At 35.2% G+C, this 21,483-nt stretch overlaps 1 protein-coding gene across 1 annotated transcript in view; it reads left to right on the top strand.

Annotated features, from left to right (window-relative positions):
• Window positions 1–6,410: 6,410 nt before the first annotated feature.
• LOC138708848 (sodium/potassium/calcium exchanger 3-like) overlaps window positions 6,411–21,483 on the top strand; it is a 67,732-nt gene continuing 52,659 nt past the window's right edge. Inside the window, exon 1 of the mRNA XM_069839087.1 lies at window positions 6,411–6,674. Within this exon, the coding sequence (XP_069695188.1) occupies window positions 6,524–6,674 (151 nt within the window). The 5' untranslated portion in view covers window positions 6,411–6,523. The remainder of the gene's footprint in view (window positions 6,675–21,483) is intronic.

The following is a 21,483-nucleotide window of genomic DNA, read 5'->3' as shown; positions in this document are numbered from 1 at the left end:
TGCACACACTGTCACCTGGAGATAAAGTCGTTTACACGGAGATTGACCACTCAGCGCGGTTCTTACGAAACTGGGTCCCGCTGTCTAATTCAGGGCTGCCAATACAATGTTCTTTCCACTAAATCTTGTTTTTTTTTAATTACAATTTCTCCCCTTCCTCAGATCTGTGTCTCGTTTCAGACGGCGTCAACACTAGGGACACTGGTTACTTGTATCATTCCCTGCGGTGACAGCGTGGCCTAGACCATCAGCTTCTCATGCAGACGGCCCGGGTTCGAGTCAAAACTTTAGCATTTTCCACTGCAAAGCCTATAGAGCATACATGGGCACAATTTTCGGTTACGTGAGGCACTCGATTTGAAATAATTTGTTTACTAGGAGAGGAGACTGCAGAGTAGGATGGGAAATATAAACTGCTGTGACCTGCGTCACCTTATCGTAATCGCTAAGGCAGTCAGTGGCGAATTATTAGGAAAGCGCTTGGTTAACGTAAGAGACTCGAAAACTTTTATTCAATTTGGCAAATTAATTCGGCAGCTTTAATAATAAACCTCTTTACTATCTCTTCATCATTGAATTAATTTAAATCACAGGTGAGAAATTGCGTAACTAGCCAATAATATTCCATCACGTTGTCTACGTTTATTTTCTTGAATATTCTGGCGTTTATCAAGATTACTTAATAGATTTGCACGTTCTCGACCTAAAATAATTTCAGAAAATCATATTTCGTTTTCTACGCACATTTGATATTTTTTTTTTATAAATTTATTTTGGAAATAATACGTACAAACAACATTTAATTCCTCGTATCTTTTAATGCAGCGTGTTTAAGGTATAATGTCGTATTTAGTATACTATGAAAATGTTAAGATCATACATTTTCTTCGGAATAGTACGAAAAATAATATTTAATTTATCTTACTTTCTAATTTAGCATGTTCTTTATGACATAAGGAGTAATGTCGTTGTTTATTAAATTTAATAATGCCTAATAGGATTTTCGAGCATAACATACATCGTATGTTCTCCCCTTCTAAACAGCAAAAAAACTCTTCCTCCCATTTCTCATGAAATAATCGTTTTCTAACGCGTACACACTGCTTTGATAATGCCATTATGCCACAACTGATATTGCTTATGAAACTGATATAGAACCTGCCCACGCCTAGGAGCTACGTGAGGGAGGAACGGGGACTGTGAAGATGATGTCACTCAGAGCGATAAGCTCTGTGAAGGTCAGTGAGGCACTATTTCTCAAATGAGGCACGATGCCCATCTCTGCTCTAGAGACACTTGTGACGGTCAAGGTCGCAGGTTTTTTTTTTTTTCGAGGATCTCCCATTGTCATATATTAGACACCTACAACACTTCCTTCGATCTCCATTCCATTATTGTTCCACAGCATTCCCCGATCGTCGGCCAGTGGAGACAAGAGGGATTGTCTGCTCGAAACCTGGATACCCAACGAACCTTAACTAGTCAGCTGATATGGACTGGGAATGCATCAGCATTGGGGGTTAGCGTAGAAATTCACTCATATGAACGTAGCGCTATGATACGCTCTCCTCTTCAGGATAATAATATTTGTATCATGAAATATATTTCATTCAGGAATTGCGTGTATTTAATGTTCAAGGCTTTCATAGACCATAACGAATTACATATATAAATTCTAGTAATCCAGAAAAAAATGTTGGAACTGGGAATAGTTTTCAGTTTAAGAATGAATACATCTACTTTAAAAATAAATAATTTAACTGAACATAGTTCAAAATAACGTATAAAGTAATTGAATCCCTTTATTAATTTTCTTACTATAATCCCAGCGTTTCTAACTGGCACTGTGATCCACATCTGTGGAGTAACGGTTAGCGCGTCTGGCCGCGAAACCAGGTGGCCTGGGTTCGATTCCCGGTCGGGGAAAGTGACGTGGTTGAGGTTTTTCCGGAGTTTTCCCTCAACTCAATATGAGGGTAACTTTCGGTGCTGGATCCCGGACTCATTTCACCGGCATTATCACCTTCATCTCATTCAGACGCTAAATAACCTAAGATGTTGATAAAGCGTCGTAAAATAACTTACTAAAAAACCTGGTACTGTGAAACTGCAACAAGAGTAGATAATCATCCGTCACGCAGATAACTACAGTAATAAATATTAGTACTGATTTATATACGTTCAATTTTACATCTGCACACTGTCTCTAGACACGAAAAAAAAATAAGATGAACATAAAATGTAATAGATTAAAACACAGACATTGTGAATTTATTACAGCAATAAGAGACGCTGTAAAATAATAGTTAACGAAGCATTGCAAACTAAGTAGACTTAATAATAGACGTAAGTGCAATTAATTTTGTTTGAAATGTGACGAACGTTTCGACATTAGTGTAGAGCCCAGGAAACAGAGGAGTGAATATGGGTTTATTTTGGAAGGGCATCAGTAAATTTGTAATTTGTACCCTCAAATCTTCCGAGAGCGGGTGGTTAACATAAAAGAAAATTGTAATTAAAGGAAAATAAAATACTATTGTGCGAACCTTTTATAAGTGTTACAATACGAGATAAATGAAACCAGTATCACCTCTTAAATTAAATTTGGTGTAGTCTACTATAAACTATAAATGAAATTGTATTACAAGTTTCAATAACAAAGACAAGCCTACTAACAATGATGAACAGAGGAAGTTTAAAAAAAAATGAATAAGCTAACAACACTTTAAATATTAGTATCAAAAAAATTAATAATGTGTCAGTTCCTAGAAAAAATGCGAAGTAATGTTCTTCTCATTAAAAATTAAGCTTCCAGGACATTTCGTCCACTGCTTTACGTCCATAGACAATTCATCCACGATAATTTTTCGTCCAATGCTAGTTCGTCCACTATCTTACATCCACGATCACTTTTCGTCCAGTACTAGGCCTATACTTCGTCAACAACCTTACGTCCAATTTCACAACTCGTCCAGCACTTAACTTAAAAACTGCCTTTAAATCGAAACAGAATTAAAATATAGGGCCTACTATAAACAGTGTGTTGTCTATTGTTAGTAGCAAACATGGCATCCGTACAATTTTTTAGTGACCATATAAATGTTTAGTGGATCCAATGTGTTACACGTTATTACTTCATCAAAGAGTAAAATATTCTAGTGTATAATAATTACTGCTACACTTTCGTTCTTTTAACAAATACCGCAACAAGATTACATTGGAAATGTGTGAAACGAGAGATTTGTGATGCTAGATGTTCAGAGATAAAATAGACCATTACTTGCGCGCAATAAGCTACAAGCTAAAATTATTGTGAAGGTGATGACGAAACTGAAGATCCCGATTCAGAGGGAAGATCGTAATTCCCAAATCTGTTTAAAAATAAAAATTAAAATAAATAAAACGGTTATAATATATGCTGTATTATTCTATCATAAATCCAAAACAATGAAAAGTATGATTGCAATGGACGAAAAATATTTACGGACAACTGCGGGACAAAATTCCGGCACATCCGGCGACGCTGATATAACCTCTGAAGTTGCGAGCGTCGTTAAATAAAACATAACATTTAACATTTACGGACAAAACTCAAGTTAGTACGAAACTTTGCGGATGAACTGTTTGACAGAACGAAACAGACAGTGGACGAAATGTCCGACGGGACAAAATAATGTGTACCAAGTTTTTTGTGACGAAATGTCCGTAGGGGCTATATGCCACTGAACGAAATATATTGGACATATTGTCTGTGGATCAAAATTAACACCAGAGCATACTCCCAAACAGAAGAAAAAGAGAAGATTTACTTTCAAATGTTTTATTAGGTTTATATAAAGTAAAGTTACCAAATTCAAGTAAAAACAGTTCAATTCAGATTATTGGTACAGTTCTTTCCCCTTACTTGTATGTGAAATATTACTTCGTGCTCTTACTCTGTGCCCAAAGATAAGAAAACCTACCGACGATCCTTATCCACGGTTTAACGTCATGGTAACGTACCGCATAGTGTCTATGCTATTAAAATGGAGTGGTTTGCTTCACGCTTCTTAATCCGCAGGAGAGTACATACAAATATTCGTTTCTTAGGAGGCTCTGTTAACTCCAGAGGCGATCTAAAGTAATGGAACGTGTGAAGTGGGCAGACAGAATAAGAAATGAAACCGTGTTGGAAAGAGTAGGTGAAGAAAGAATGATGCTGAAATTGATCAGGAAGAGGAAAAGAAATTGGTTGGGTCACTGGCTGAGAAGAAACTGTCTTCTGAAGGATGCACTGGAAGGAATGGTGAACGGGAGAAGAGTTTAGGGCAGAAGAAGATAGCAGATGATAGACGACATTAAGATAAGATCACATGAGGAGACAAAAGGAAGGCAGAAAATAGGAAAGAATGGAGAATGCTACGCTTGTAGTGAAAGACCTGGTCTTGGGCAGAACACTGAATGAATGAATGTTTATTTCTGATTGTAATTCTGTAGTCCTCGGGAAAAATGACACAAGTCAGTTTCCACAAATCTTTTTTGATAATTTATTGACAACTTATGGAACATCTGTTCGCTTGGAAAAAAATACATAGGTATTCCTCCCATTACAATAATTCATACAGAAAAAAATCAAATCGACATAAACCAGCGTAAGTTGTCAATAAATTATCAAAAAAGGTTTGTGGAAACTGACATGTCACTTTTCCCAAGCACTGCAGAATTCTTTTAACCAGTTTTGATTTTAGAACAGTTTTATCTAGAAATGCAATAGATTTTTATTATTTAGTTAATATTTATACTTTAGAACTAGTAACGAAACGGTCCAATCATCGCAAAACACTATGTACTATGAGGAGCATATCATCACCTGAATGCAAGAACTAGGTAACTCAATTTTTCCTATTTTGAGGTATTGCCTATTTACTTATTTATTGCACTAAGGAATATGTCTTGATTTCTTTTATCTATTTGTTACATTGGAAAATAGAGGTCGCTGGTATCGTTCGATCAGTTACCTAGTTCTTGCATTACATTTTGTGCGATTTTTGCTATGCTCTAACAGAGATAACTAAAAAACACAAATTTCGAGTTACCTAGTTCTTGCATTCACATGACGATATGATGCTGATGCTGATGATGATGATGATGATGATGATGATGATGATGATGATGATGATGATGCCTAATAGAAGTTCAAAACATTACCAGATCAATTATAACCTAAAGTTTACTAATTCCATTCAGTCCTCTCTCTCTCGCCGTTTCATTTTTGCTATTCCTTCGAAGAATATTATCTGAAATCATTGCCTGCACCTTTCTAATCCACAGTCAGTTTCTCTTAAGACTCTGATAACTCGGGCATAATTTAATACAAACATGTTTATTAAACAGCAGTTTTTTTTTTCATTGTTTAACTTTATAACTCTTTACTGTGTTAATATGAGGAAATTACTTGGCAGACTAGTTTCGAAGTGATGTTCGTCATTTTTCAAAGCCTAGGTAATTTCCTCATATTTATTTTGAATTTTATTCAGCTTCCTCCAAGTGAAGGCTGCCTAGAAGACAAAGCTTACCAAAAAATTGTTGTTGTTTTGAGTAAATGGTAGGTACACAATTATAATGAAAAAAAAAAACAATGGAGAAGGAAAAGAAAAAAAGAAATAACACAATTATAAATAATTGAAGACGACTAAACAAAAGATCATTAATTCCAGAAGAAACATAAAATTTCCTAGTACGGTATCTATTTGCTATCAAGTAATCACAGTCGACTATTTAGCTCTAGTTGCAAGACCCAACTTAAGTGAGCAGATCGCCATAGAAAAAGATCAATCTATTTACGTGTAGAGATGGTTTCTTAGGATTTTTATAGATCCCTTTACTGCAGACAGAGATACTTCAGTCACAAGAGTTTGTCCTAGACCAAACTGCTTGCAAAAATGCGCGAATCTTTTTGTGATCGTCCCTTTAGCCCCAATCAGTAATCCAATAGCTTCGATCGATGTTAGATGATATTTTTTCTTATAATATGGTATAGTGGGGTCGTATATGTCGCATTTTTCTTGATGTACCTCAGTAGGTTGATTTTCGTACATTTCCATCCTTACAGTTGGATCAATTATGAATCCGCTTGTTGATCTTGTCGAGATAGCGATGATATCAATGCGTCTTGTAGATCCATTTGTGGACAAACCATGGACAGTAAAAAGTTATAAAGTTAATCAGTGATTACATAAGTGTTAAAAGTGTATATAGAACAATGAAGAAGCAATTTTTATCAGTCTACATTTTAATAAAAGGTTAGCAGTTCAGTAGCTTTCTGCATTGTAGGTATTCAGTGGCATTCTGGTGGTTTCTGACTTGATACAAACTAGTAAACACCTGGTGGCAACACTGATCTTATCTCGCAACAGCGCAGTTTAAATAGCCGACACTGCAGCCTCCCGCCCATAGCGACAGGCGGGCCGCACTGCACAAGTTGGCGCTTTTCTCGAGTGACTCCGGGGCGCTGCTATCGTTCACACCCGTCCGTCTGACTGATATGGTAAAAAGCAACGCGAGGCCTGAGTTTAGGCCAAGGAAGCATCTCGGCTACAGACTTCTGTTTCTCGTCGGCGTCCCGACGCTTTATAGCCTCCTCGCGGTCGGCGGACGACAAATCCGGCGTCTCAACGTTCACGAACAGCACACAGGTAACACAAAGGCACATGCCCAACATTAAAAAAACCGGCATGGCATGTTTCGACACGATATAAAGTGGTTCTCAACATATTTCGTCAAGATAACGACGTACAGCCAGTAACGTATGATCTGACACTTTCACGCTGTACGAGCTTTTTTTAGGCCTACTTTGCATTGTATCGTAGATGTAGAAACACACAATGTTGTTGTTGTTGTTTTCTAATGCCAGGCATTTGACAATATAGTAATATGCGTTACAAGAGCGGTATGTTGATGTTTTCATGTTCGAGGAAAAGATTGAAAAAAGCGAAACGTAGTTGAGCTTTTTTAATTTCCGAGAACATGAAAACAAACATACCGCTCGTGTATCGTACATTATTTTGTGCGAAGATCGTTTATTACATACCTGAAAGACGAATTTCTAATTAGTTGCAATGAAATCTCCATCTTGGTTTCTGTTCAATGACGGCAACTTTTAAAAACAAAAATATCTATCTTCAAATTGTTGCTATAAAATGTTTGCTGTGTTTACTATATTCCAGCAGGCCGTGATATAAGTCTGTCTTTTTTTCCCCCAGTCTATAAATGCGAACTTAAAACAAACGGTAAGGTTATGTAATGATTTATTTTTCATTTTAATATTTTAATAATATTATTTATATAACATATTGCAGTAATAACATCGGCATCTGGAATCTTGTTGATTTTTTCACGGCTTCCTTAATGTTACTTGCATTACAAATGCAGTAACTTTTGTGGTGTTGTAGAGTTTACTTAATTTTTGCAAATATTTAAAAACAATAATTAACAGTGCAATTTAAGTGAAATTGCAGTGGTAAGTTTCCAATTTATAATTATTACTATGTTAAACGTCTCTAAAAATAGTATGTTAAAAGCCTAAAGCAGTAAAATGAATATGGCGCTTAAACGGTAAGAAGAGGGAAATTGTTATGTGTGTTACGTTGGGAATACTGAATGTGGTATTTCACACTTACCGCATATAGGTTTTGTGCGGAAAGCAAGCAAATACGCACGATCTCGCACAAAAGTCATTTGACCTCTTGCACTCCAATATGTTTCAAAGATATGATTAGCCACTGACGCACAGATTTTGAGATGTTCTGAATCCATTTCTTGATTTGAGTTGCACAATGGACAGTTAGGAGACTGATATATTCCAATTCTATGCAGATACTTGGCCAAACAGTCATGGCCTGTTGCCAATCTAAATGCAGCTACAGACGATTTGCGTGGTAAATCGGGAATCAACTGTGGATTATGATGCAGAGAGTTCCACTTTTTCCCTTGGGATTGTGTTATCAAATTTTGTTTGTGGAACTCTAAGTATGTAGATTTAATAAATCTTTTCACAGAGTAATACGTAGATTTAGTAACAGGTCTGTAAGTAGCAGTGCTGCCCTTCTTTGCTAAAGCATCCGCATTCTCGTTTCCCAGGATTCCACAATGGGATGGTATGCATTGGAATACAATGTTCCGGAGGTACATTACCACAGAAGGAAAGAAAAAAGAAAACGTATCTTTTGGATTCATTACCAAGAGCCTTTCTCCTCAAAGGGAATAATTATTGGTACGGACTCAATAGATTCTTCTTTCATAATAGTTCTTGATAAATCCAACAGATTGGTTCCCTTAATTCCGACTTCCCTCGTGACTAAGACGATCTATAACTCCGAAACTTTGTATGTTTGTAGGGTTCGAATCCTGACCCCGGGACAAGTTTTTCCGGGGTTTTCCCTCAACCCATTAAGAGCAAATACTGGGTAACTTTCGGCGATGAACCCTGGACATACCTCGTTAGCATTATCACCATCTCACTCAGACGCTAGACAATCAGAGCAGTTGATAAAGCGTCGTAAAATAACACTTGTAACAGTGCAAAAACCAAAAATGTCGCATCAGGTATGTTTAGTAACCTGCGGTCTAGACCATCAGCCTATCACACAAGCGGTCCGGGTCTCGATTAAGCCTGGAAGTTTTCAAATCCGTAGTGGCACTTATGGCGAACTTGATTTTTCTCGTGATTCTCCCGTTTCTGCACGTTAGGCACCAATACCATTTCCTACCATCAGAACGCCGGCTGGCGACGCGCGGAGACTGGGCTAAAGAAGAGAGGGGTTGCCTGCTCGAAATCTGGTATGGGCTGGGAAAGCGCCTTGTGCATTCTCAGATGCACGTAGTGATAGGATTCGCTCTCCTTCACGATAATGATAAGCTTCAGCTTTTTCTAGCCTTTCCACCCTCGCTACTGTGATCATATGAAGCAACACTGTACTATATGTATATTTACAAGTGGTAGGATTCCGTGGCTATGTTATCAGCATGGCGTAAGACAAAGCAAAGGCAGGGATACATAGTTGAATGTCTCCCTACATCCGTAAGGCGCTGTTGGTTGTGTTTGCTTCGTAAATAAATTGCATTAACAAATGGAAAGAGAAAAAGAAATCTAAATAACAGAGAATAACAAACTCGATCCGCATGGCAAATGGGCTCGGAAGTCGGATATCTATGTATAGTGCATTTAATGTTGCTAACTTGGGCATTAACAGACTGATCTTCAAAATTTAAAAAATCATTATCTCTTTGCGGCTGATCTTAATTTTATTTATTTATTTTTATTAATTCATTTTAATGAATTTGTTTACTATTCTATTCAATAGTTTTGTTACTGAATTATTTTATTTATTTATTTATTATACTCATTTTATTTATTTATTTATTTATTTACTCGTTTACTTATTTATTCATTACCTTATTAATTTATTTTGTCACTAAATTATTTATTTTTTACTCATTTACTTATTTATTTGTTTATTATCATACTCATTTATTTTGTTATTTATTTATTTATTTACTCATTTACTTATTTATTTGTCTATTATTATATTCATTTATTTTGTTAGTCATTTATTTATTTATTTATGCATTTACATATTTATTTATTACCTTATTCATTTATTTTGTTACTCATTTATTACTTTATTTACTCATTTACTTATTTGTTTATTACCATACTCATTTATTTTGTTACTCATTTATTAATTTATTTACTCATTTACTTGTTTATTTATTATCTTATTCATTTATTTTATTTATTTATTTAGGCCTATTATCTTATTCATTTATTTTGTTACTCATTTATTTATTTACTCATTTACTTATTTATCATCATATTCACTCATTTATTTATTTATTTATTATGATTCATTTATTTTCTTACTCATTTATTTATTTATTTATTTATTATTCATTCATTCATTTATTTAATTAATTTATATATTTTTATTCATCCATTCATTTTTTATTTTCATATTCATTTATTTAGTTACCCATTTATCTATTTGTTTATTTATTTACTTATGTATTTACTTCATTTGTTTAGTTGTATGTTTACTTGTTTATTTACTTATTTATCTATTCAATAGTTTCTTATGTATTTATTTGTTTTATAATTTTGCCGGATAGAGGCCATTTTCCTAATGTTTCCATGTTTTTTCTGTCTCTTTTTTTGTGTTTCCTTTCACTGAAACTAATCCCAACACTAACACAACACTCATGCCCGAGGCAGGATTCGAACCCACAACTCTTCCAACCAAGCAGTAGAGACTTTACATGCCTCCACCACTTGCGTCTTTCAGGCCGGCTTTTATTTATTTATTTGTTTATTTGTTTGTTTGTTTATTCATTCATTCATTTATTTATTCACTTATTTATTTATTTACTTATTTATTTACTTATTTATTTATTTATTTATCTATTTATCTATTTATTTATTTATGTATTTATCTATTTATTTACCTATTTATCCATTTATCTATTTATTTATTTATTTATCTATTTATTTATTTATCTATTTACTTTATTTATTTATTTATTCATTGACACATTCATTACTCTTACTTGAGAGGAATTTTATCTTACTGACATCTGCAGTTTTATGCTCCCGATTCTGTTCACCATTGGTTTATGTTCCATGGTCCTTGTTCACTTGAGTTTTTCAAGAATACAACACCTTTCACTTTTACAAAAAACATATATATTTTTTTATCCAATGCCACCAGGTTGTCTTTTCGACATTTCTGGTCTTCTCTCCTGGCCGTGGCTTAATTGTAACCCACTCTGAGGTTGGGGCGCCTAAAAGGCGGAGTTACATTACCCCGATGGTGTGATAGGATGATTATGATAATGTGTTGCCAGGAGAGGTCTTAAATCTAAACTTAACCTAAATTCCAGACCATGGACGAACACAGGAATAATCCCCTTTAAGGAAAAATTCCTGTGCTCTAACCGGGAATCGAACCCGCTACCTCATGAACTATAGCCAGAAGCTCTGACCACTAGACCATGAGGCTGGCCACAAAAACCATATAACTTGCAAAAAATTTTTCTAGGAAGTCTATAACCATAACAAAACATTATCAGATATTTTTATTCAATGAGTTATACAGTACCACCTTTATGCGATTGGAAACATATCATTTACATTATGTATGTAAATAATTCAGTTAAAATATTTGACGAAAATAAACCGAAACTTGTTTAATAATTGTCCGATATGACAGGCATAGGATTTCACCACAGATATATCTAAATATTCAAATAATTGAGACGTGACCACGAAGATGTATCTTAACAGTCATTTTAATAATTAACGATTAATGCAGTTAGTACAGTGTTATAAAGAATTACTATATTTCCTAGTATTGCCAATTATAGGTGGCCTACAATAAATAAATACCATATTTTGGTTAAAAGTAATAAATCGACTTTAACATTGTTGCATTTTCTCCACGTAACAGTAAAGAGAAAGTAGAAATCTTGGAAAACGATCAATTTCTTGTTCAAATTTCAACGGGCACTGAGAGGGCTGTCGCAGCTAGTGCTTTGACCCCGAAACGAGAAGTCTTTGCCGACCTATTACAGCAATTTCTTGGGATCCGAGATCCAATCAGCTCGTTCCCATGACTTTCATGACCCCGACGACCCTGTCAACAGTACCTTCCTGCTTGACGTCAGCGGTAGCCAAGTATAAATCTTCACTGACTGCCGCTTCTCCCCTGTAATGAGTACATATTGGTTTGACGTAACGGCGGAGTCAGGTGCTAAGGAATCGCCTCGCTCTAATATTTCAACCTCTGGTGACAGGTGCAACCCTGGCTGAATCCGGACTTAACATTAAAAACTCACACTACTCTGCAAGTGTGATTTGGGGCTTTTTTTATTTTTAGAAAAGGGGAAGAATGCTGCATATCGTTTTGTTCAAAGCACTTATAGTCCGGATCAGCTTATTTAATACGCTAACCATTTTCCCTCTATTACTATATATGCTAGTGGATTATAGTGATTTTCTAGATATCAGGTTGAATTTTCTTTTACCAACTTTATTTCAAATTTCGAGTACTGACAAATATGACAACTGGCAGTTATTTTCTAATTGTTATGTTGGCAGCAATGATTTTGGTTTGCAGTAAAGGAAACTAATGGAATGGAAATATACATAGTTTATTAATTTCCGTTCGTTAAACACACTTAAATCTTACCTTAGTTCCCCTGTAGACGGTACACACAATCATAGGGAATTCTTAATATACTCTGTCTCTTTTAATGCTTGCAATAATGGTTCTGCTTGTAAAACGAAAGAGGAAGAAGAAACTTTACTTGCTTCTCCTCTCGGCTGGTTAGTCCCCAATATAGATACTCTCTTCTAATACAAAATCTTTAAGGGATATATAATCAGATAATGACTTTCTTTACATTATTATAATATTATGTGCTTCCATGAGAGGTATGAAAAGTCACCATTTTGTACACCACAATTTGCTGCAAAAGAAATGTCGAGTCAAAATCGAAGTCGCTATCGATTTTAAATACAGGGCATATCAAAAGTCCGGTAACACTTTCAATATTTTATTACAGAAAAACTACTAATGATAGCACTTTCAAACATACGACAGTTTAAAGTCAAACTCTCAAAGTTATTCAGCCGCTTAATTTTCGGCGACGAAGCGACATTCCATACGAGTGGGAAAATTAACAAGCACAACTGTCGTGTTTGGGGTACACAGAAACCTCACAGAATCATTGAACATGAGCGTGATTCACCAAAGGTGAATGTTTTCTGCGCGTTGTCACAATGAAAACTGTACGGACCTTTCTTCTTCATTGAGGCTACTGTGACTGGACATTCATATCTGGACATGTTGGAGCAATGGTTGGTGCCTCAACTTAGACAAGATCTCGATGGCGATTTCATCTTTCAGCAAGATGGGGCTCCGCCACATTTCCACAATGCAGTTCGTGCTTACTTGAATATGGAGATGTCTGATCGTTGGATAGGACGTGCTGGAGTAAGGGACAGATGTTTCATGACATGGCCACCAAGGTCACCCGATATGACTGCATGTGACTTTTTTCTATGGGGGTAACTAAAGGACCGTGTGTTTGTACCGCCTTTGCCACGTGATTTAGAGGAACTAAAAACCAGAATTCGAGAAGCTGCCGCCACGGTCACAGAGGATATGTTGAAAAGAGTATGGGAAGAATTTGATTATCGTTTGGACATCTGCCGAGTCACTCGTGGTTCACACATTGAATCTCTGTAAGGTGTAAACAGAACTTTGAGAGTCTGACTTTAAACTGACGTGTGTTTGAAAGTACTATCATTTGTATTTTTTGTGTAATAAAATATTGAAAGTGTTACCGGACTTTTGATATGCCCGTATATAAGCTTGTGAAATTTGAACGTAATTAATAATTAATTATAATACTGGTATTAATATTAATATCAAAACTTAATTAAGTTATGTTGCTTTGTGATTTCAATTCAACACTATATTCAGATAAGTGTAATCAAATAAGTTATAAATTATAGACCTACTTGGTATGAAACACGCACGTGGCTAATGGACAGATTTTTATTAATATGTCCAAGAGAGAAAATAGCATGATAGCGACTTAGGAGTACCTATGTAGGCTAATTATTATAGAACAGGGATAGGCTCTATAATATAAATTAATTCAACTTCGGGACTGTCATTACAGAAAAGTCATTTGAGATTTTCTTCGGTCAAACTTTTACTATATGTACGTCTGTCTTTAAAGGGTTCTTCGTACACTGCAAAATTTGACAAGCTTCACGTACTACTCGTAAAATATGTATATTATTTTTCAGCAATAATCACCGTAAAATAAAATGACAGTATCTTAAGAAATCCGAGCTTCAAACGGGGAAAATAGATTTTATCAATACAAGTATGATCTTTGCTCTAAAAATGAGACTATAGTACACCACTTCTTGCTCTATCTCTACATAGATATTTTACGTAACTTATTAATTCCTTCAAGTACAGTAATCCATAAAAATCCTCTCAATGTCTTAATAGTACATTATGCAACGAGCCTATAATGGTAGTAACTAAGACGCGAGTATGTTTATGAAACGAGCGCAAGCGAGTTTCATAATTTTCATACGAACGTCTTAATTACCATTATAGACAAGTTTCATACGACTTTTTATGCTCGACCATATTTCTAACTTGAAATTATTCATAAGTATTCATGTTATTCTTATCTGATTGGGGAGCGGAACTGACCTTGTGCAATATCTCGTAAATTGTGAGATGTACGCAGACGCGAAAGTATTGATTTTTTCCGAGAAACAAATGTCATTGACCTTGATATAATCTAGAGAGTAAAATAAACGTTAATCTTGATATAACCTTGAAATTGATTTAGAGATTGAAAAACGAGCTGACAAATTGAATTTATTTGAATATTATTTACAATTAACGCTAATTATTATAGTAACAGAACATAACCTTCTGCGACAGTATTGGATTTCCAGCCTCCGTGACGTTTCGCTAGTTGTCTTTCGATTGCATATCCGAGAATAATCGATACTTGCGCTTTCATATTGGTACAATGGTGTTTTCTGATTGGTGGAACACCTGAACTTTAATGAATAGGTGTACTTTAATGAGGTCCGTTAAAGGGCTGCTACCCGGTGTATAATTACTACATTTCGGCATGGTCGAGCATAAAATACTGTATTTGAGCTATAAAAATTTGCCTGAAAAAATGTTCAAGTTGGAACACAATTATGTAGACAAATCATTACTCTGAACCAAACATTTTTGGGTACATTCGGTCTGTAAGCTCACGTTTCATTTATTTTTGCATAAAAAATCAATAAGAGATTCGTTACCGCCGAGTTTGAAGGAATGCCACTGTATGTATTTCAGCACCGAGGTTTATTTCTTAAAAATAACTGTATTTTATGTTCATATTTTCCCGATGAATTGATTCGTAGATTTTCAGTATGAGCAAAATACGTACAATGTATTGGAATACAATACTGTACGCAAATGAACGGACGGACAGAAAGATAACAAGCAGTATCACTTTCCCTAGGGATGCTAAAAATGGCCTATTTGCATTAAAATTTCGAAATCAATTGTGTTAAGAGTGTCACAATACTTTCTGTCTACTTCGTAAAATTAAATAAATCTGTGTCACATGAATACGACAAAACACTTCCATATCCTACGTCTTACGCGAGTCACAAGTCAGTTCTTAATCACGTTACCATGACGTCCGTGTCTATAGTTCATTCTCTTGTTTATAATACATGCGGAAATTAAGCCATTTACTTAGCTCTCTGATTTCTGCAATAAGCACAAAAGACATTTTATGTAACACAAAAATTAAGATAATCGACTTCTGTTATACATTGTAATGTTTTAATGTATCCTATTTATGTAATTAAGTTCACAAATTCCGCTTATATAGCTCTTCCTACATTCTAATTGTGTTTAATATTACTTTACCACTTACAAAACACTTGAAAAATGTACAGGGACATCATTTTATTTTTACTAACATTTCTGATATTAACCTGCCTACACCTTTGAATCAACGGTTGCTAACCCCTTCCATGACTGAAGTTCGATGGCGTAATATACAAACAAATCACTTTACTAGGTATAGGAGGGAAGAAAAGTAATTCATCCATTTACGTAAACTATGAATTATCATGCTTTTGAGTTTGATAATTTTCATTAGGTTTTTGTTTAATCAGAATACAGCACAGTATTAACAATGAGTGTTTTTACTCACGAACTGAGCTTCCCATACGGACGTATTCATTATGCAGTGTATATTAGAGTGTCTATAGCACATTAGCGTACACTATAGAGGATGAAGTTAAATTGAAAAATAATCATAATATGGATATTTAAACACATTTTTCAAAATGGTGGCGGTTCATTTCGATTAATGTATGCAATTCCAATTACCAGTTTCGTCCTTCGTACTAGTAGGCCTAACTCATGTTGAAATAATTCTGTACCTACTCTATAAAAGAGTACCTTACGTACTGTAAATTCAATCTTCACTTCTGCTCGATCCGAAAAGATAAAATTACTCAGACATGCTATCTACTGTCCGTCCAAGTGATTATGTCGCAGGATCGTAGAAAGAAGGGAAATCACGTGACAGTTAATTACTTAACGAGGCCCTTTTATTTAAGTTGTTTTAAACAGTTGTATGGGTTTAATATTACGTATATGTCCAATAAAAGGTAAAGGTATCCCCGTAACATGCCATGAAGGCACTTGGGGGGCATGGAGGTAGAGCACCATGCTTTCCATGACCTCGGCACTAGAATGAGGTGGTGTGGTCGGCACCACGCTCTGACCAATTCCTAACAGAAATTAATGTTCTCAGAAAAGAGCTAAGACAGCCCAGTCACTAGCCCTTACCGAGAGGCGAATAGAAGCTGGTGGGGAAAACCGGAATGCGACATAGGCAAATGGACGACAGTACCTTTGCGAAAATGATGCAATATTGAAAGCTCTTTCGTCATTGGAAAACGCGAACATATTTTTGAAACGTACTGTGACGGTAAGGCTACTATGACTTGGATCTGTGTGGAAGACGGTTGAACTTCATTCGTAGAAGGGGTGGGAGTGAAGTACATTCAAAAACTCAGGTACAATAAAAATTGAAGTAAAAATAAAATGATGTCCCTGTATAAAGACATGAAAGACGTTAGTTATTTGTAGTGATATCTCAAATGCATTGCTTGTCAATCAACTGACAGCACTATGAAAGCAAACCGTTCAATAAAATATTTTATGAGCACTTACTCTCGAATACAAAAATCGTCTTTAAAAAGAGTCTGAAAAGCAAGAAAACTTTCATTATAAAGAGCGACTCATTCATTTTGCAATGCGATCGTCCCTTTATCTTAGGAAAAACTATTATTTTCAAAAAGTAAAATTTTGACGAAAAGTGTCATTTTTCCTTAACGATTAGGACTTCATTAATTTTATAAAATAATATCTGTGACTATCTTCTGTCATAAAATGTTTATTTAAATGGGTTGCAATTTGAAGACATAGTAAGTTCTGCTTGTATTAATTAACTCTTAGGGAAAAATAAAGCTTTTTTTTTCCTTGTGCCTATGTTATATTTTTGGAAAGACGAGCGTTCAAGTAGTTCAGATGATTTTGGAAGTGAAAATGCTCGAATTTGTAAGGGATTTCTTGCGGAGATGGATTTTAAAAGTTAAGGATTTTATAGAGAAATATTTGAAGAAAAGGAAATTGTTCAGTAATATAGTAAATCACGTGTGAAACGAGAGGTGCGTGGTAATGGAATTGCAAACATTGTGATTTCTAGGGAAGAAAATAAACGTAGGAACATAAAACACACGATACGATGTAGTGTAATGTGAAGAAAGTAAAACTTATATTAATTTAATAACCACTGGAATACAGTGAAGCACAACAAATAATAATGAAATAGACACAAAATTCCTATATTGTAACTTCGTTTCCACGTCTGACATTACGCTGACATCACTAAATAAAACTCATCAGGTTTGAAAATCCTGCGGAGATTCGTATATGCAAAGTATAATAAAAGCCTAAACTAACCTGTCACAGATTCGAATATGCAAGGCATAGCCTGAGTGTACACTGACGTGAAACTTTCGTAATGTTACCAAAGTTATGTTGGTATTACAGAGAAGTCAGTTGAAGGTTGGAAGCGCTCGTTTAACCAATTTTTTCAAAGCAATTCTTAGATATACTCATAGATGTCCGCAAGTCTTCAAACAGTATTCAGCTCTTATTTCTATGCTATCCCAGTAATTTCAAATATGCTACAAGGTGGTGTACCCTAGACTATTATTCACCGAATTTTTAATAAGCATATCTTAATTTCTTAGTAAAATGATTATTTTTATATTCTCTGATGAACTGACTCAAATATACTTAATAGGAACGGTCTGCATCGGACGTTTGCGCTCGAGCGCCAAGTAGTTCATAGCATAATCCGATAGGTAGCGTACATGCATGATGGATAAAATTGTCACGAGCGATAAATCCTCGAACGGTATAAGCCGAGCGTTAGACATTCGTTCTTGTTACAGTGATGAACTGTGTATTAACATCATAGACGTTTATCATTTCAAAACTTTGCAGTGTTTAACTAACCTCTCCATAGTATAACTACAAAACTTGCTTTAAAATGTAATATAAATGATGTAGGTAATTCCCCCCCCCCACACAGGAGTTATTTTGTTTTTGCCACATCTGATAGATGTTATTGGATGTAAATGTAATTATTATAAACGGAGAACACAATCACGATAATGCAAGAACTGTATCAAGTTTTCTAGTAATAATAATAATAATAATAATAATAATAATAATAATAATAATAATAATCTCTAATTAGTGTATCAATCTTTTGGTCTGTAACAGTTGTGCAGCATGATTATTCGTTTTATTATATTTTCTGTGACGTTATCTCTGTACTAATATTGTTATTAATCTACTGCTATATCAATAATATTTTGTAAAACGTTTCTACATTGTCGCAGTATATAGGCGGAACACTATGTATGGACCTATCATATGTTGTTCTTGTTGTTTTCTAATGTCAGGCGTTTGACAATAAAGTCATTTGACCTCTTGCACTCCAATATTTTTCAAAGATATTATCATGGCCAGCCACTGAAGCACAGATTTTGAGGTATATAAATGGCAAGTTGTAGCCGATTTAAGTGAACACCGTATTTTAACGTTTTGGTGGCTACTTCATTCACACACAACCCCCAGAATGTCTGGAGGACCACACCTGCTGTTGGTCGACGGGTCCATTGGACCTAGCCGGGAGATCTTGTTGATCACCAGCTTTCCCTCCTTAAGCCAATGGAGGACGATTTTAGTGCCACAGCAGGTCAGCACTAGGAACAGAAAAGTAGAAAGAGGAGGAAGGAACGTGAAATGAACCCCTAGGCCTCGAATGCTCTAATGCCGTCGGGGTCGAAGAAAGTAAGAGTTCAGTCAGAGGAATGGATAGGAAAGGGTAAAAAGGGAATTAGGTATTGAATAGAGGAAAATTATACCAAATTCAGTCATTAACTCATCAAGCTGACCAGTGCTAATTGATGAGTAGCCCCTCCCTTTAGTTCAGCTTGTAAAATTATGCTTACTAACAGCTGCACCACGGGAAGGTAGGGATGGGACGTTGGGTATTTGTCCAGGTTGGTTCCTTAAAGCCTTCAATGGGAAGGATTAATGGCTCTCCCTCCTGTATCCGACAGATACCCTTTTGCAGCCAGGACCTATCATATTATATATGGGGCAAATCAAATATTGAATAATTATTAATTAGCAATAATAACTGAATATCGAAGTTGTTCATACTATTTTATTTATAACTTCATGTTCCAGTTTTGGTACGTTCCACTGACTGTTCCATTAAACGTTTGTCATAAACGCAGAAAATAAAGCCTAATTTTTACAGTGTGAGCAAAATATATGTGTATCTTATCTGTCGCCTTCCATACAAGATAAGACCTGTCGCTGAGATGACCTTGTAGTGTGCTTCTATTTATTACGAGCGTATCACGACCGATCGTATCTCACTCGAGGGTGCGACACTCGACCGAGTTCAAGCGAGCGATTTAACTCCAATGCAGCACTCTGACAGAGACGATATGCGGAAAAAAAAATCCGCTACAGGGAAGTTGAAAGCGTACATTTCTTTGAAACTCTCGAGTATATAGCCTACACATAGTGTAACCAGACATTACCTATCTCTCAATTTCAACTACTGCCCCCGGAAAATAAACATCTCCCTTCTGTCCCCGGGAAACAACTTTGTCCCATGAAGTTTACTTTTGTTGCATTAACACTTTACTTGTATGTGATAAATATGTTGGCGGAACTGTTGCGATTATTCTAGATTCCTGGACAATATCCTCCGCTGCAGCGAAAAATCTGATCATCCTTAATATACACCATGCGTGCTGTACGCGTATATTTCCATTATCACAGTACTTCCTCTTCATATTTTTCAGGTCTAAGTAAAATGTACAAGAATTTACAAGCAGTTTATAACTTGAATATTTGTATTAATATAACGATAAAGTAACCTCTTTCTTGGCTGTTACAAAATCTAGGACCTCTTTAAATTTACATAACCTTTATCTGCACCAGAATATAGAACTTTCGACTCTACTTACAGATTTTTTGTAGCTGCGTGGCCTGAGAACTCAGCACAGATGATGGTTCCCACACATTTTTACCGGCATTGGCATCAAGCTGTAGTAACAGAAAACTCTATCAATACATCACCATTTTACTACATATAAAATCCAACAACATACCTAACACTCATAAATTCGTAACAGTAAACATTAATTTTCAGGTTCACAAAATTTCTAACAAAATAATGACGTGTGCACACTTGGAATACAAAATTAATTTGCAACAATTTTATTAATATGAAAACTCACGCAAATTTTATTACGCAAGATCAATGTTTAACACCAGAAGGAAAGATTTGTTTTTTATTCGAGTGACGTAAAAATGAATCGGATCGTAGGAAGTTACTCAATTTTCTAATGTGAGGCGCCACGTGTTACTACGTTTAACAAAATGGTTTTATTGAGACGGCATGTAGCCAGTGTACATAAACAAAACTCTACTAGAGCCTAGAGGGTTAGATTTATCTAGATTTATATTACAGAAATATGTTAAGTACCTCTATCAAGAAGCAATGAAAATATCTGTAACACTCATGAGAGGATATACTTGCACTTACACTTTTGTTCTTACTGATAGCATTACTAGTATATCCACAAGCTACCATTCCGGAAAAAAAAATTACGTATGTAATACACGTTTTTAGTACTGATATTTCACAATCTGACACTGAATAATCATTAATTTCTCCGGTTAACAGGTCTTCTACATGTTCTATTTCACACTGTCTCGTTTCATACTTCTTACAAAGTGGTCGACGAACAGAACATTACAGTACAATGTAATATTCACAAAAGGGACGCCACAATCATCAACATATGAATGAATAAACCATGGCAAACTTTATTAGTAACTTCAGAGCTAAACAAGTGAAGGTACACAATACTTATTTACTTCCAAATTATTTTATCAGGTTTCAAAAGTTGGTACAATTCGGGCCAATCCATTCTCAGCAGATTTTAGGTGTGTCCTTTTCTATCTAATATTAATTATTGTTCAATGACCGGCTCCGCAAATGGGCATCATGCCAATAACTTAAACATTATTATTAATTTATTAGCAAACAAATGCGTCATAATGAATTCAAATAAAGGTTAATATTGCATTCTTAACATTTATATTACAGGTATTCTAGAATTGGCTTACAACTCTACAGAATAATACAGAAATTAGTTACTAATATTTAAGCCTACATCTACACCATGTTTATATTTTATTGTGCAGTTCACGTTATCCATTAAAT

The sequence above is a fragment of the Periplaneta americana genome, chromosome 11 (genome assembly GCF_040183065.1).
Source record: "Periplaneta americana isolate PAMFEO1 chromosome 11, P.americana_PAMFEO1_priV1, whole genome shotgun sequence".
In the NCBI taxonomy this organism is placed as follows: domain Eukaryota; kingdom Metazoa; phylum Arthropoda; class Insecta; order Blattodea; family Blattidae; genus Periplaneta; species Periplaneta americana.
The sequence above is the reverse complement of the archived record's forward strand: the minus strand, read 5'-3'. Positions and strand labels throughout refer to the sequence as shown.